Genomic DNA, 16,817 nt, shown 5'->3' with positions numbered 1-16,817 from the left:
TCCTGTTTTTTATGCCATCCTGTTTTTTATACCGTCCTGTTTTTTATACCGTCCTGTTTTTTATGCCGTCCTGTTTTTTATACCGTCCTGTTTTTTATACCGTCCTGTTTTTTATTCCGTCCTGTTTTTATACCGTCCTGTTTTTTATACCGTCCTGTTTTTATACCGTCCTGTTTTTTATACCGTCCTGTTTTTTATACCGTCCTGTTTTTTATACCGTCCTGTTTTTTATACCGTCCTGTTTTTATACCGTCCTGTTTTTATGCCGTCCTGTTTTTTATGCCGTCCTGTTTTATATGCCGTCCTGTTTTTTATGCTGTCCTGTTTTTTATCCCGTCCTGTTTTTTAATACCGTCCTGTTTTTTATACCGTCCTGTTTTATATACCGTCCTGTTTTTTATGCCGTCCTGTTTTTTATGCCGTCCTGTTTTTTATACCGTCCTGTTTTTTATACCGTCCTGTTTTTTATGCCGTCCTGTTTTTTATGCCGTCCTGTTTTTTATACCGTCCTGTTTTTTATACCGTCCTGTTTTTTATGCCGTCCTGTTTTTTATACCGTCCTGTTTTTTATACCGTCCTGTTTTTTATACCGTCCTGTTTTTTATACCGTCCTGTTTTTTATTCCGTCCTGTTTTTTATGCCGTCCTGTTTTTTATGCCGTCCTGTTTTTTATGCCGTCCTGTTTTTATGCCGTCCTGTTTTTTTTTTATGCCGTCCTGTTTTTTTTTTATGCCGTCCTGTTTTTTTTTATGCCGTCCTGTTTTTATACCGTCCTGTTTTTTATCCCGTCCTGTTTTTTATGCCGTCCTGTTTTTTATGCCGTCCTGTTTTTTATGCCGTCCTGTTTTTTATGCCGTCCTGTTTTTTATTCCGTCCTGTTTTTTATGCCGTCCTGTTTTTTATGCCGTCCTGTTTTTTATTCCGTCCTGTTTTTTATGCCGTCCTGTTTTTTATGCCGTTTTTTTATGCCGTCCTGTTTTTTATGCCGTCCTGTTTTTTATGCCGTCCTGTTTTTTATGCCGTCGTCCTGTTTTTTTTATACCGTCCTGTTTTTTATACCGTCCTGTTTTTTATCCCGTCCTGTTTTTTATGCCGTCCTGTTTTTTATGCCGTCCTGTTTTTTATGCCGTCCTGTTTTTTATGCCGTCCTGTTTTTTTATACCGTCCTGTTTTTTTATGCCTTCCTGTTTTTTTATGCCGTCCTGTTTTTATGCCGTCCTGTTTTTTTTTTATGCCGTCCTGTTTTTTTTTATGCCGTCCTGTTTTTTTTTATGCCGTCCTGTTTTTTTTTATGCCGTCCTGTTTTTTTTTATGCCGTCCTGTTTTTTTTTATGCCGTCCTGTTTTTTTTTATGCCGTCCTGTTTTTTATGCCGTCCTGTTTTTTATGCCGTCCTGTTTTTTATGCCGTCCTGTTTTTTATGCCGTCCTGTTTTTTATGCCGTCCTGTTTTTTATGCCGTCCTGTTTTTTATGCCGTCCTGTTTTTTATGCCGTCCTGTTTTTTATGCCGTCCTGTTTTTTATTCCGTCCTGTTTTTTATGCCGTCCTGTTTTTTATGCCGTCCTGTTTTTTATGCCGTCCTGTTTTTTATGCCGTCCTGTTTTTTATGCCGTCCTGTTTTTTATGCCGTCCTGTTTTTTATACCGTCCTGTTATTTATAACTTCCTGTTTTTCATGCCGTCCTGTTTTTCATGCCGTCCTGTTTTTTATACCGTCCTGTTATTTATAACTTCCTGTTTTTCATGCCGTCCTGTTTTTTATACCGTCCTGTTTTTTATACCGTCCTGTTTTTTATACCGTCCTGTTTTTTATACCGTCCTGTTTTTTATACCGTCCTGTTTTTTATACCGTCCTGTTTTTTATACCGTCCTGTTTTTTATACCGTCCTGTTTTTTATACCGTCCTGTTTTTTATACCTTCCTGTTTTTTATACCTTCCTGTTTTTTATACCGTCGTGTTTTTTATGCCGTCCTGTTTTTTTATGCCGTCCTGTTTTTTATGCCGTCCTGTTTTTTATGCCGTCCTGTTTTTTTATACCGTCCTGTTTTTTATACCGTCCTGTTTTTTATACCGTCCTGTTTTTTATACCGTCCTGTTTTTTATACCGTCCTGTTTTTTATACCGTCCTGTTTTTTATACCGTCCTGTTTTTTATCCCGTCCTGTTTTTTATGCCGTCCTGTTTTTTATGCCGTCCTGTTTTTTATACCGTCCTGTTTTTTTATACCGTCCTGTTTTTTATGCCTTCCTGTTTTTTTATGCCGTCCTGTTTTTTATGCCGTCCTGTTTTTTATGCCTTCCTGTTTTTTATGCCTTCCTGTTTTTTATACCGTCCTGTTTTTTATGCCGTCCTGTTTTTTATCCCGTCCTGTTTTTTATGCCGTCCTGTTTTTTCTACCTTCCTGTTTTTTATACCGTCCTGTTTTTTATGCCGTCCTGTTTTTTATGCCGTCCTGTTTTTTCTACCTTCCTGTTTTTTATACCGTCCTGTTTTTTATACCGTCCTGTTTTTTATACCGTCCTGTTTTTTATGCCGTCCTGTTTTTTATGCCGTCCTGTTTTTTATACCTTCCTGTTTTTTATACCTTCCTGTTTTTTATACCTTCCTGTTTTTTATACCGTCCTGTTTTTTTATGCCGTCCTGTTTTTTATACCGTCCTGTTTTTTATACCGTCCTGTTTTTTATTCCGTCCTGTTTTTTATGCCGTCCTGTTTTTGATGCCGTCCTGTTTTTTATGCCGTCCTGTTTTTTATGCCGTCCTGTTTTTTATGCCGTCCTGTTTTTTATGCCGTCCTGTTTTTTATGCCGTCCTGTTTTTTATGCCGTCCTGTTTTTATGCCGTCCTGTTTTTTTTTTATGCCGTCCTGTTTTTTTTTTATGCCGTCCTGTTTTTTTTTATGCCGTCCTGTTTTTTTTTATGCCGTCCTGTTTTTTATACCGTCCTGTTTTTTATACCGTCCTGTTTTTTATACCGTCCTGTTTTTTATGCCGTCCTGTTTTTTTTTATGCCGTCCTGTTTTTTTTTATGCCGTCCTGTTTTTTTTTATGCCGTCCTGTTTTTTTTTATGCCGTCCTGTTTTTTTTTATGCCGTCCTGTTTTTTTTTATGCCGTCCTGTTTTTTTTTATGCCGTCCTGTTTTTTTTTATGCCGTCCTGTTTTTTTTTATGCCGTCCTGTTTTTTTTTATGCCGTCCTGTTTTTTTTTATGCCGTCCTGTTTTTTTTTATGCCGTCCTGTTTTTTATGCCGTCCTGTTTTTTATGCCGTCCTGTTTTTTATGCCGTCCTGTTTTTTATGCCGTCCTGTTTTTTATGCCGTCCTGTTTTTTATGCCGTCCTGTTTTTTATGCCGTCCTGTTTTTTATGCCGTCCTGTTTTTTATGCCGTCCTGTTTTTTATGCCGTCCTGTTTTTTATGCCGTCCTGTTTTTTATGCCGTCCTGTTTTTTATGCCGTCCTGTTTTTTATGCCGTCCTGTTTTTTATGCCGTCCTGTTTTTTATGCCGTCCTGTTTTTTATGCCGTCCTGTTTTTTATGCCGTCCTGTTTTTTATGCCGTCCTGTTTTTTATACCGTCCTGTTATTTATAACTTCCTGTTTTTCATGCCGTCCTGTTTTTCATGCCGTCCTGTTTTTATACCGTCCTGTTTTTTATACCGTCCTGTTTTTTATACCGTCCTGTTTTTTATACCGTCCTGTTTTTTATACCGTCCTGTTTTTTATACCGTCCTGTTTTTTATACCGTCCTGTTTTTTATACCGTCCTGTTTTTTATACCGTCCTGTTTTTTATACCGTCCTGTTTTTTATACCGTCCTGTTTTTTATACCGTCCTGTTTTTTTATGCCGTCCTGTTTTTTATGCCGTCCTGTTTTTTATGCCGTCCTGTTTTTTATGCCGTCCTGTTTTTTATACCGTCCTGTTTTTTATACCGTCCTGTTTTTTATACCGTCCTGTTTTTTATACCGTCCTGTTTTTTATACCGTCCTGTTTTTTATACCGTCCTGTTTTTTATACCGTCCTGTTTTTTATACCGTCCTGTTTTTTATGCCGTCCTGTTTTTTCTACCTTCCTGTTTTTTATACCGTCCTGTTTTTTATACCGTCCTGTTTTTTATGCCGTCCTGTTTTTTATGCCGTCCTGTTTTTTATGCCGTCCTGTTTTTTATTCCGTCCTGTTTTTTATTCCGTCCTGTTTTTGATGCCGTCCTGTTTTTGATGCCTTCCTTTTTTTTATTCCGTCCTGTTTTTTATTCCGTCCTGTTTTTGATGCCGTCCTGTTTTTGATGCCGTCCTGTTTTTTCTACCTTCCTGTTTTTTCTACCTTCCTGTTTTTTATACCGTCCTGTTTTTTATACCGTCCTGTTTTTTATACCGTCCTGTTTTTTTATGCCGTCCTGTTTTTTTATGCCGTCCTGTTTTTTATTCCGTCCTGTTTTTTATTCCGTCCTGTTTTTTGATGCCGTCCTGTTTTTGATGCCGTCCTGTTTTTGATGCCGTCCTGTTTTTTTTTTATGCCGTCCTGTTTTTTTTTTATGCCGTCCTGTTTTTTTTATGCCGTCCTGTTTTTTTTTATGCCGTCCTGTTTTTTTTTATGCCGTCCTGTTTTTTTTTATGCCGTCCTGTTTTTTTTTTATGCCGTCCTGTTTTTTTTTTTTTGCCTTCCTGTTTTTTTTTTATGCCGTCCTTTTTTTTATGCCGTCCTGTTTTTTTATGCCGTCCTGTTTTTTATGCCGTCCTGTTTTTATGCCGTCCTGTTTTTTTTTATGCCGTCCTGTTTTTTATCCCGTCTTGTTTTTTTTTTATGCCGTCCTGTTTTTTTTTTATGCCGTCCTGTTTTTTTTTTATGCCGTCCTGTTTTTTTTTTATGCCGTCCTGTTTTTTTTTATGCCGTCCTGTTTTTATGCCGTCCTGTTTTTATGCCGCCCTGTTTTTTTTATGCCGTCCTGTTTTTTTTTATGCCGTCCTGTTTTTTATGCCGTCCTGTTTTTTTTATGCCGTCCTGTTTTTATGCCGTCCTGTTTTTTCTGCCGTCCTGTTTTTTCTGCCGTCCTGTTTTTTCTGCCGTCCTGTTTTTATGCCGTCCTGTTTTTATGCCGTCCTGTTTTTTATGCCGTCCTGTTTTTTATGCCGTCCTGTTTTTTATGCCGTCCTGTTTTTTATCCCGTCCTGTTTTTTATGCCGTCCTGTTTTTTATACCGTCCTGTTTTTTATTCCGTCCTGTTTTTTATTCCGTCCTGTTTTTTATGCCGTCCTGTTTTATATGCCGTCCTGTTTTTTATACCGTCCTGTTTTTTATGCCGTCCTGTTTTTTTATGCCGTCCTGTTTTTTATGCCGTCCTGTTTTTTATGCCGTCCTGTTTTTTATGCCGTCCTGTTTTTTATGCCGTCCTGTTTTTTATGCCGTCCTGTTTTTTATACCGTCCTGTTTTTTATACCGTCCTGTTTTTTATACCGTCCTGTTTTTTATACCGTCCTGTTTTTTATACCGTCCTGTTTTTTATACCGTCCTGTTTTTTATGCCGTCCTGTTTTTTATACCGTCCTGTTTTTTATACCGTCCTGTTTTTTATACCGTCCTGTTTTTTATACCGTCCTGTTTTTTATACCGTCCTGTTTTTTATACCGTCCTGTTTTTTATACCGTCCTGTTTTTTATACCGTCCTGTTTTTTATACCGTCCTGTTTTTTATACCGTCCTGTTTTTTATACCGTCCTGTTTTTTATACCGTCCTGTTTTTTATACCGTCCTGTTTTTTATACCGTCCTGTTTTTTATACCGTCCTGTTTTTTTATACCGTCCTGTTTTTTATACCGTCCTGTTTTTTATACCGTCCTGTTTTTATACCCTCCTGTTTTTTATACCGTCCTGTTTTTTATACCGTCTTGTTTTTTATACCGTCCTGTTTTTTATACCGTCCTGTTTTTTATACCGTCCTGTTTTTTATACCGTCCTGTTTTTTATACCGTCCTGTTTTTTATACCGTCCTGTTTTTTATACCGTCCTGTTTTTTATACCGTCCTGTTTTTTATACCGTCCTGTTTTTTATACCGTCCTGTTTTTTATACCGTCCTGTTTTTTATACCGTCCTGTTTTTTATACCGTCCTGTTTTTATACCGTCCTGTTTTTATACCGTCCTGTTTTTTATACCGTCCTGTTTTTTATGCCGTCCTGTTTTTTATGCCGTCCTGTTTTTTATACCGTCCTGTTTTTATACCGTCCTGTTTTTATACCGTCCTGTTTTTTATACCGTCCTGTTTTTTATACCGTCCTGTTTTTTATACCGTCCTGTTTTTTAATACCGTCCTGTTTTTTATACCGTCCTGTTTTTATACCGTCCTGTTTTTTATACCGTCCTGTTTTTTATACCGTCCTGTTTTTAATACCGTCCTGTTTTTTATACCGTCCTGTTTTTTATACCGTCCTGTTTTTTATGCCGTCCTGTTTTTATGCCGTCCTGTTTTTATGCCGTCCTGTTTTATATACCGTCCTGTTTTTTATACCGTCCTGTTTTTTATACCATCCTGTTTTTTATTCCGTCCTGTTTTTTATTCCGTCCTGTTTTTTATGCCGTCCTGTTTTATATACCGTCCTGTTTTTTATACCGTCCTGTTTTTTATGCCGTCCTGTTTTTTATGCCGTCCTGTTTTTTATGCCGTCCTGTTTTTTATGCCGTCCTGTTTTTTATGCCGTCCTGTTTTTTATGCCGTCCTGTTTTTTATACCGTCCTGTTATTTATAACTTCCTGTTTTTATGCCGTCCTGTTTTTATGCCGTCCTGTTTTTTATACCTTCCTGTTTTTTATACCGTCCTGTTTTTTATACCGTCCTGTTTTTTATACCGTCCTGTTTTTTATACCGTCCTCTTTTATATGCCGTCCTGTTTTTTATACCGTCCTGTTTTTTATACCGTCCTGTTTTTTATTCCGTCCTGTTTTTTATGCCGTCCTGTTTTATATGCCGTCCTGTTTTTTATACCGTCCTGTTTTTTATACCATCCTGTTTTTTATTCCGTCCTGTTTTTTATGCCGTCCTGTTTTTTATGCCGTCCTGTTTTTTATGCCGTCCTGTTTTTTATACCGTCCTGTTTTTTATACCGTCCTGTTTTTTATGCCGTCCTGTTTTTTATGCCGTCATGTTTTTTATTCCGTCCTGTTTTTTATACCGTCCTGTTTTTTATACCGTCCTGTTTTTTATCCCGTCCTGTTTTTTATGCCGTCCTGTTTTTTATGCCGTCCTGTTTTTTATACCGTCCTGTTTTTTATGCCTTCCTGTTTTTTTATGCCGTCCTGTTTTTTATGCCGTCCTGTTTTTTATGCCGTCCTGTTTTTTATGCCGTCCTGTTTTTTATGCCGTCCTGTTTTTTATTCCGTCCTGTTTTTTATTCCGTCCTGTTTTTTATGCCGTCCTGTTTTTGATGCCGTCCTGTTTTTTATGCCGTCCTGTTTTTTATGCCGTCCTGTTTTTTATGCCGTCCTGTTTTTTTATACCGTCCTGTTTTTTTATACCGTCCTGTTTTTTATGCCGTCCTGTTTTTTATGCCGTCCTGTTTTTTTTTATGCCGTCCTGTTTTTTTTTATGCCGTCCTGTTTTTTTTTATGCCGTCCTGTTTTTTTTTATGCCGTCCTGTTTTTTTTTATGCCGTCCTGTTTTTTTTTATGCCGTCCTGTTTTTTATGCCGTCCTGTTTTTTTTTATGCCGTCCTGTTTTTTTTTTTGCCGTCCTGTTTTTTTTTTTTTCGTCCTGTTTTTTTATGCCGTCCTGTTTTTTTATACCGTCCTGTTTTTTATGCCGTCCTGTTTTTTATGCCGTCCTGTTTTTTATGCCGTCCTGTTTTTTTTTTATGCCGTCCTGTTTTTTTTTATGCCGTCCTGTTTTTTTTTATGCCGTCCTGTTTTTTTTTATGCCGTCCTGTTTTTTTTTATGCCGTCCTGTTTTTTTTTATGCCGTCCTGTTTTTTATGCCGTCCTGTTTTTTATGCCGTCCTGTTTTTTATGCCGTCCTGTTTTTTATGCCGTCCTGTTTTTTATGCCGTCCTGTTTTTTATGCCGTCCTGTTTTTTATGCCGTCCTGTTTTTTATGCCGTCCTGTTTTTTATGCCGTCCTGTTTTTTATGCCGTCCTGTTTTTTATGCCGTCCTGTTTTTTATGCCGTCCTGTTTTTATGCCGTCCTGTTTTTTATGCCGTCCTGTTTTTATGCCGTCCTGTTTTTTATGCCGTCCTGTTTTTTATGCCGTCCTGTTTTTTATGCCGTCCTGTTTTTTATGCCGTCCTGTTTTTTATGCCGTCCTGTTTTTTATGCCGTCCTGTTTTTTATTCCGTCCTGTTTTTTATGCCGTCCTGTTTTTTATACCGTCCTGTTTTTTATGCCGTCCTGTTTTTTATGCCGTCCTGTTTTTTATGCCGTCCTGTTTTTTATGCCGTCCTGTTTTTTATGCCGTCCTGTTTTTTATACCGTCCTGTTTTTTATACCGTCCTGTTTTTTATACCGTCCTGTTTTTTATACCGTCCTGTTTTTTATACCGTCCTGTTTTTTATTCCGTCCTGTTTTTTATGCCGTCCTGTTTTTTATGCCGTCCTGTTTTTTATGCCGTCCTGTTTTTTATGCCGTCCTGTTTTTTATGCCGTCCTGTTTTTTATGCCGTCCTGTTTTTTATGCCGTCCTGTTATTTATAACTTCCTGTTTTTCATGCCGTCCTGTTTTTCATGCCGTCCTGTTTTTTATGCCGTCCTGTTTTTTATACCGTCCTGTTTTTTATACCGTCCTGTTTTTTATACCGTCCTGTTTTTTATACCGTCCTGTTTTTTATACCGTCCTGTTTTTTATACCGTCCTGTTTTTTATACCGTCCTGTTTTTTATACCTTCCTGTTTTTTATACCTTCCTGTTTTTTATACCGTCGTGTTTTTTATACCGTCCTGTTTTTTTATGCCGTCCTGTTTTTTATACCGTCCTGTTTTTTATACCGTCCTGTTTTTTATACCGTCCTGTTTTTTATACCGTCCTGTTTTTTATACCGTCCTGTTTTTTATACCGTCCTGTTTTTTATACCGTCCTGTTTTTTATACCTTCCTGTTTTTTATACCTTCCTGTTTTTTATACCGTCGTGTTTTTTATACCGTCGTGTTTTTTTATGCCGTCCTGTTTTTTATGCCGTCCTGTTTTTTATACCGTCCTGTTTTTTTATACCGTCCTGTTTTTTAATACCGTCCTGTTTTTTAATACCGTCCTGTTTTTTAATACCGTCCTGTTTTTTAATACCGTCCTGTTTTTTAATACCGTCCTGTTTTTTATGCCGTCCTGTTTTTTATGCCGTCCTGTTTTTTATACCGTCCTGTTTTTTTATACCGTCCTGTTTTTTAATACCGTCCTGTTTTTTAATACCGTCCTGTTTTTTATACCGTCCTGTTTTTTATACCGTCCTGTTTTTTATACCGTCCTGTTTTTTAATACCGTCCTGTTTTTTAATACCGTCCTGTTTTTTAATACCGTCCTGTTTTTTAATACCGTCCTGTTTTTTATACCGTCCTGTTTTTTAATACCGTCCTGTTTTTTATACCGTCCTGTTTTTTATTCCGTCCTGTTTTTTATTCCGTCCTGTTTTTTCTGCCGTCCTCTTTTATATGCCGTCCTGTTTTATATACCGTCCTGTTTTTTATACCGTCCTGTTTTTTATACCGTCCTGTTTTTTATTCCGTCCTGTTTTTTATTCCGTCCTGTTTTTTATGCCGTCCTGTTTTATATACCGTCCTGTTTTTTATACCGTCCTGTTTTTTATACCGTCCTGTTTTTTATGCCATCCTGTTTTTTATACCGTCCTGTTTTTTATACCGTCCTGTTTTTTATGCCATCCTGTTTTTTATGCCGTCATGTTTTTTATTCCGTCCTGTTTTTTATGCCTTCCTGTTTTTTATACCGTCCAGTTTTTTTATACCGTTCTGTTTTTCTACTGTTTTTCCAAAAGTGTAACTTCATTGAGGGCAACGAAAATGATTAAACAGGTGAAGACTCCGCAGTGGACATATGTTTGAATGTTTTGTTCCTCATGGATAGGTGGTCATACCTGTAATTTTTTTGCCTCGATCTGTTCAGCCTCTTCAGAGATTTTTGAAGGTTAAAAAGAAAGAAAATAAACAAAAGCTGCCAAACCACGTGACTGGTGATGTCATCAATTTGTTTGTGGACCAATTTATCCCAAGGTGACCCTTAAAATTTTTCATACTGATCGGATGTCGTATTCTACATATGCCACGTTCTATGTATGCAATTATGACATCATAAAAAAAAAAATCACACATTCCCCGTACTTGCTGTGTGCCAAGTTTCAATTTTTTTCCTTGGTGCGGTTTGAGATACAGAGGTCCTATTTTTTTTATTTTCACCAACATGACTGGCACACCACGTGCCCTATGACGTTATAATTATCATGACAACATTCTACATGAGTAGTTGCGCCTATGATGAAAATTTCGTGTCAATCCAACAAGCGGTTGCAGAGAAAAACCATACTCACGTTCTGTGCGGACAAACAAACAAACAGACAAATGAAAAATCACTCAGAGAGAGAGACACTTGGAGAAACGGAATGGCACTCAGTGGAGCACATACCTCCGCCAGGCTGAACAGTTTAAATTTTGTATCCCACTGATGGGTCAGATCTGAATCCGGACCTTAACCAAAATCGAATCGGCTTGTTATTGTCACCTAACCAACTCATCCACCTGGTTTTGTCAAAACTCGTCCACAACGTTTTCAGATATGCCATGCATAGTTTTCGGCCCCACCTCTCAATGGTGAAGAATGACTTAAAAAAAATTCCCATATCCGGATCTGAAATTCAGATCTTCACCAAAATTGAATCAATTAGTGTGCATCACACTCCGAACCTGTCCACCAAGTTTCGTGTGAATCTATCCATAACCTTGTGAGATATCGTGCTATGTGTATCATTTTTGGCCCCATCTCTCAATGGTGAAGAATCACTTGAATTTTTTTTAAATATCCGGATCCGGATCTTCACCAAAATTAAGAGTTGCTGTCCTTGTCAGGTCACCTTCATACACAAACAATTTGAGAACGATTGCTTGAAAACTGTGGCCAAAAATCGGATGGCAGACAGATGGACAAACGCACAGACAGACCAACATACTTGGCAGAAAATTATTTTCGCAAGTGGTAAAGAACCAAACCCAAATGAAATACCCTCTCCTTTGGCGAGGGTAATCAGTGGAAACAGCATTTTAAACACTCCTTCTTCACTTGTGCTATGATTCATTGGGGTGGTCGCGACACTACCGTTATTCTCAGGTTTTCCGTCTGTTTGTTTGTTTGTAATGGACAGCTCTGGAGGCCAGAGGAGTCAACCGATTTTGATGAAACTTGACTGGTAGGTTCATACCAGGATCTAGTTGTATGCTTTTGAGCATCGTTGCTATGGACACCACCGTTGCCTAGCAACGGGACTTTGAAAATTTTGAAAAAATTCGAAAAATATTTATATATATATATATATATATATATATATATATATATATATATATATATATATATATTTAGATTTTTGGAAAATCAAAAATCGGCTTCTGCACTTTTATGCGCACTGTAATAAACCTCTTTGTCAAAAAATTTCAGCCCGATCCGTCAAAAACTGTGTGACTGGCATGCAATTATATAGCGACCACCCATGTTGCCTACCGGATTGTACTATAATTATTATTGACACTGCTACTGTTATTATAGTATTTTAATCTCCCCAATTATTCCCACCTTGTGGGGTCGGTCGGGGAACGTCTTTGGACCGAATCTCTCGTGACCATGCCTGATCAGGCCTGACCTTCGACCGAAGGTGATTTGGGCAGGTATTTGTAATTTGTCCAGGGGTGTCGACAATAACTCACCTGCCCTTTGCGAGACATCACGGGGTCATAAAACTCCCCCCCCCCCAACAACTACTGCTGACAAACGGGTCATCCGGCTTAACCTCCATCTGATTGGCAGGAAACCCGTCGATGCCTCGCCCTGAATGTGAAACACCAGGGAGGCAGTTTACAGCCGAATCGACATTCTAACCCAGGACAGCTCAAAGGCGAATGTGCATACCTCGAAACTTGTACTTTGACTCTAATCCTCTGAACAAATGTATAATCACATCGAGAACCATCGATCAGGATGCGTTTTTGCTCATAATGTTGAGAATTCATCACATTGTGAGCACCTGAGTAATGGAGTTCTTTACCTGTCACCTGTTCCCCTCCCTCCATATTTGTACTTTTTCACTAGATTGTCCCCAGCGTGAGGAGTTCTCAGAGATTCAGTTTGACAAACAAAAACCTCCTTTGAAGGTTGAAAAGTTTTCATAATTTTCCTTTCATCCTGTGCTCCACACCCGAGTTGGACAGCAGTTTTGCACACCCCATGATTCACTGCTGCATCAATTAACATGTTTAGAACAGGTATAAAATAACAAGGCTCTTGACGGGTGAAATGTTCTACTGGAAGCAGCGGTTCAAAGATGACTTCATTCTCTTCAATCCCGACAAGCTCGCAGTCCTTCCGAGGTGGTATTTCCCACCTCGGCTTTGGAGGCAACCGTGCTCTTGGCTTTGGCTTTGGAGCTGGGTCTGTTAGAATGGGATCTTCGGCCATGGGTGCACGTTCAGGTGTCGGGTTAGGGGTTGGCCTGCAATCAGCTTTAAGTGTCCGCAATTCCTTTAATCCTGGACTCGCAATTCCAGGTTTTGCTGGAAGCCCAGCCTTCAGTGTTGGCCGTGCGTTGACGTCGTCCGGTATGGCTGGTGTACTGGGGACGTTTGCACCTGGGTCAGGTAAAGTCTTTCCGACATTGCTAACGCGTACCAATGAAAAGTCCATCTTACACTCTCTGAACAGTCGGCTGGGTGGTTATGTCGAGAAGGTTCGAACCCTATCCCAGGAAAATGCGGTGTTGGAAGAGCAGCTACGCGCTTTGACTGGAGGAGAACCTCTGTCCCCTGATGGGACGGTGAACCTGGAGACAGCAGAGGGACAGTTGTCAGATCTGGTGACCAATGTGGCTGAGATGACCTTGGATCGCGTGAGGCTGGAGATTGATGTTGACCACCTTCGTGCCTCTGCAGACGAGATCAAGGCGAAGTGCGTAATCATTGTATGAATAATGCAACATGGTGTTTGGAACCCACAAGGCACATTGAATGTTATTGACGTGAAATGACCTCCGATGTCTGATTGTCTAGTATGTGAACAATCATATGCGTTTCCTTTTTATGAGACTAGGTTCGAGTTTCTGGGTCATGGGGTCTATGTGAGTGTTATTTTGGATGACTTTTCATGGGTTGAATTTCAGTGATCTTCCCAGCTCTGGGAAGAGGATTAAGAGCCAATCACATTTGCAGGGCAGGTAAATTGTCCCATCCCTCATGGTCATTGAGCCAGTTGGGTTTTCACTAACAGACCTAATAACAACATTGCAAGTCTCATGAGACCAGTTTGGCTTCCAAAAGCTTGGAATCCAAATTTGTAACAACTCACTACTGGCTCCTTCAACAAACCCACAACTTCTGTGATACCAATCTCGTGCCACGGCTATTCGTCCATTACTGATGCTTTTTCCCATAAATATTACATTTTTTATCGCATATGAATGCAAATAGGAGAAGGGAAAACCGGATGAAACTGAAATCCCAAACAATGGTTTGGAGGATGAACAAGGCAAAGAGAGTGATTTCAAGATGAAAAAAATGGTTTTGGACAATTGTGTTCATGTCGGACCTGAGATGTACATATTTTACCTGTTTTGTACAATTGTGTTCATGTCGGACCTGAGATGTACATATTTTACCTGTTTTGTACAATTGTGTTCATGTCGGACCTGAGATGTACATATTTTACTTTTTTTATTTTTCTTTTCAATTGAAGGTACGAATTTGAACTTGGTGTGAAAATACAGCTGGAGACTGATATTGCCAATATGAAGCAGGTAAGTACCATGATGGAGATCATTGAATTGCTCAGTTTGCTCGCCATTGAATGTCTGCTCTGAATTTGGTTCCCGAAGAAAGAGGATCCGAATAATAACTGTAATTCATAACGGTCATCCTGATGCTTTGCAGGAAAGGAATTTTGACATTTGAAGTCGTTTCCCTTTGGGAAGGCTGTTCAGCTGATTTACGAGTCAAATATACCATGATGTCTTGAGAAAACAGTAGGCCATTGTGTCTGCCCCAGTGCTTTTGCTTAACCTCGAGACCAGATTACCATGTCCAGATGGCTGCTGCCTTCGGTACACCCATTAATGTGGCCCCGATAGACGGACACCCATTAATGTGGCCCCGATAGACGGACACCCTTTAATGTGGCCCCGATAGACGGACACCCTTTAATGTGGCCCCGATAGACGGACACCCATTAATGTGGCCCCGATAGACGGACACCCTTTAATGTGGCCCCGATAGACGGACACCCATTAATGTGGCCCCGATAGACGGACCCCCATTAATGTGGCCCCGATAGACGGACACCCATTAATGTGGCCCCGTTAGACGGACCCCCATTAATGTGGCCCCGATAGACGGACCCCCATTAATGTGGCCCCGATAGACGGACACCCATTAATGTGGCCCCGATAGACGGACCCCCATTAATGTGGCCCCGATAGACGGACACCCATTAATGTGGCCCCGATAGACGGACCCCCATTAATGTGGCCCCGATAGACGGACACCCATTAATGTGGCCCCGATAGACGGACACCCTTTAATGTGGCCCCGATAGACGGACACCCATTAATGTGGCCCCGATAGACGGACACCCATTAATGTGGCCCCGATAGACGGACCCCCATTAATGTGGCCCCGATAGCCGGACACCCTTTAATGTGGCCCCGATACATTTGCTGTGCACAGTGAAACACCTTGTCAAGTAAAGTTAACAACTCGTTGCATTAACTTTGTGTAATGTCGAAAGAGTTGTTGGTGTCACGAAGAACCTGCACTGTTGAGATTGAGAGAAGTCGAAGGAATAGTTTACTGTAAGGCCATTTGTCCTGGTTGAGAAAGTTGCATTGTGTATATTGTATGTATATGTATATGTCCATGTCCGTGTATATGTATATGTATCAGTATATGATGTACATTTGTTCAGGATCTAGAATTGGCAAATGACCTTCGGGCTGAGCTCGATTCCAAACTCCGACTGTTATCTGAAGACCTGGATTTCCAACGCAGAACCCAGCATGAGGTGGGTCCAGTCTACAATCCTTTAACTCGGTATTTGGAACTCCTGTATAAGGTGTACGCTTGGTAGTCATGTTACCTGATGTGCTTGCACTCCTATAAAGGTGTACGCGTTGTTTCCGTGGTTGCATGAAAGGATATAATTTTGAAAATGGGATGACAGTGTGGCCGAGAGATGTACACACACTCTAAGCCGTTTGGACTAGGTTTGAATCCTGACACAGCCATAAACTAGCATCCTAGTGTTTCACTAGCAGTGTACTCATCAATATGCGTGCCCGTTCCTCGGATGGACGTTAAACTGGGCGTCCCTTCTGTCGGCATTCTTTGGTGGACGTCAAAGGGAAGAGTTGAGTATTTGAAGCCACATTGTGCAGATGTTCCAATGGGTATCTGTTAGCTTTCAATAAAGGAAGATGTGAACCTCCTCTCCCTTCCAATTTTTCTGTCTTCCCTGTCGGCAGTAGATTCGGTCATAGTTATTGCTGCTGTGCCTTGTGATGATTGCATGACAAATTTAGTGTGGTTGAGGCATTCATAAGTTTACACCAATGAGATGACTGCAGTAATGTGTAACCTTATGAATCCTTCTTCTCTGTGCATTATTTATGAAGCTGGAGGGACGGACTGTTGATAACAAGTTCTCCAACAGGAGCTGGAGAAGTTGCGAGAACAATATGGTCGCTTTGCAAGCACGCAGGCATCCGTAATTTCGGTCGATTCTGGTCGGTCGGTCAGCCTGGCTGAATCTTTAGTGACCATGCGTTCTGACTACGATGCAGCCGTCTCGCGGAATGTTGAGGAGGCAGAAACGTACTGCCGTAGCCAGGTACGGCACCGTTTAACTTGACTCTCACATTGTTTTGGCCTTGTCCTTGTCCTTCTTGCCTTTGATCTCCTGAATGCTCCATAGATACCGTCTCCCAGTAATGAGACGTGGAACTATTTCATTTTTTTCAGATTGAGGAACTTCAAGGAGCCTCCAACAGGGCGGCTGATCAGCTTTCAACTATTACGTCTGAGAACCAGTCCCTGATCAAGGATGTCCAAGAAATGAACATGGAGTATCAAAAGCTTGTTGCTACGGTCAGTCTCAAATAGGATGAGTGGAAGTCCACTTTATATGATAAAACGGTGAACAATGAGTACCTGTGAAGGTTACCACCAGCTGATCTATTGGCTGGTAAACCATTTTTTCCCACATTTAAGTACATCTTTGGGTAACAGGTTGCATATTAATGAAATGAGAGGTTTTACATGTCCTTCCTTCGCGGTTAGTTATTCTTTGATAATACTTTGGAAAGGAGACAGGGCGAGGAGGTTGGTAGGAGGATATAAGCTGTTGCGCATGGGTGGGGATGGAAGGACTTGTTGCGTGGGAATAATAGTTTCGGAAGAGATCTTCAAGCAGGTGGTCAGAGTGGAAATATGGGAGGGACGGATCGTTATGGCATGGGTGGTGATACAGAGTCAAAAGGTGTGTGTTATGTCAGTCCATGGGCCTCAAACGGGAAGGACTGGGATGGAGAAGCGGGAATTCAGGGACATACTCGAGAGGATAATGGGAAGGGTTGAATTGGAGGTGATGCTGTACAT

At 40.3% G+C, this 16,817-nt stretch overlaps 1 protein-coding gene across 1 annotated transcript; it reads left to right on the top strand.

Annotated features, from left to right (window-relative positions):
* Positions 1-12,468: 12,468 nt before the first annotated feature.
* On the top strand, positions 12,469-16,337 carry LOC147025720 (thread biopolymer filament subunit gamma-like). Its single transcript, XM_085880417.1, has 5 exons — positions 12,469-13,122; positions 13,906-13,966; positions 15,130-15,225; positions 15,874-16,050; positions 16,182-16,337. Exons 1-5 carry the CDS (start codon positions 12,503-12,505, stop codon positions 16,320-16,322), a joined length of 1,095 nt encoding a protein of 364 aa, XP_085736543.1. The 5' UTR covers positions 12,469-12,502; the 3' UTR covers positions 16,323-16,337.
* Positions 16,338-16,817: the final 480 nt, after the last annotated feature.

The sequence above is a fragment of the Eptatretus burgeri genome, chromosome 5 (assembly GCF_056783735.1).
Source record: "Eptatretus burgeri isolate ZD-2024b chromosome 5, Ebu_testis_v1, whole genome shotgun sequence".
Taxonomy (NCBI): domain Eukaryota; kingdom Metazoa; phylum Chordata; class Myxini; order Myxiniformes; family Myxinidae; genus Eptatretus; species Eptatretus burgeri.
This window is presented reverse-complemented; position numbering and strand designations above follow the sequence as displayed.

Bases quoted from the DNA above. Each gene is read 5' to 3' on its own strand.
- LOC147025720 (XM_085880417.1), top strand. From the start codon at position 12,503: ATGACTTCATTCTCTTCAATCCCGACAAGCTCGCAGTCCTTCCGAGGT. The intron at 13,123-13,905 runs GTGCGTAATCAT...TTTCAATTGAAG, and splicing joins GCAGACGAGATCAAGGCGAA to GTACGAATTTGAACTTGGTG. The intron at 16,051-16,181 runs GTACGGCACCGT...CATTTTTTTCAG, and splicing joins AAACGTACTGCCGTAGCCAG to ATTGAGGAACTTCAAGGAGC.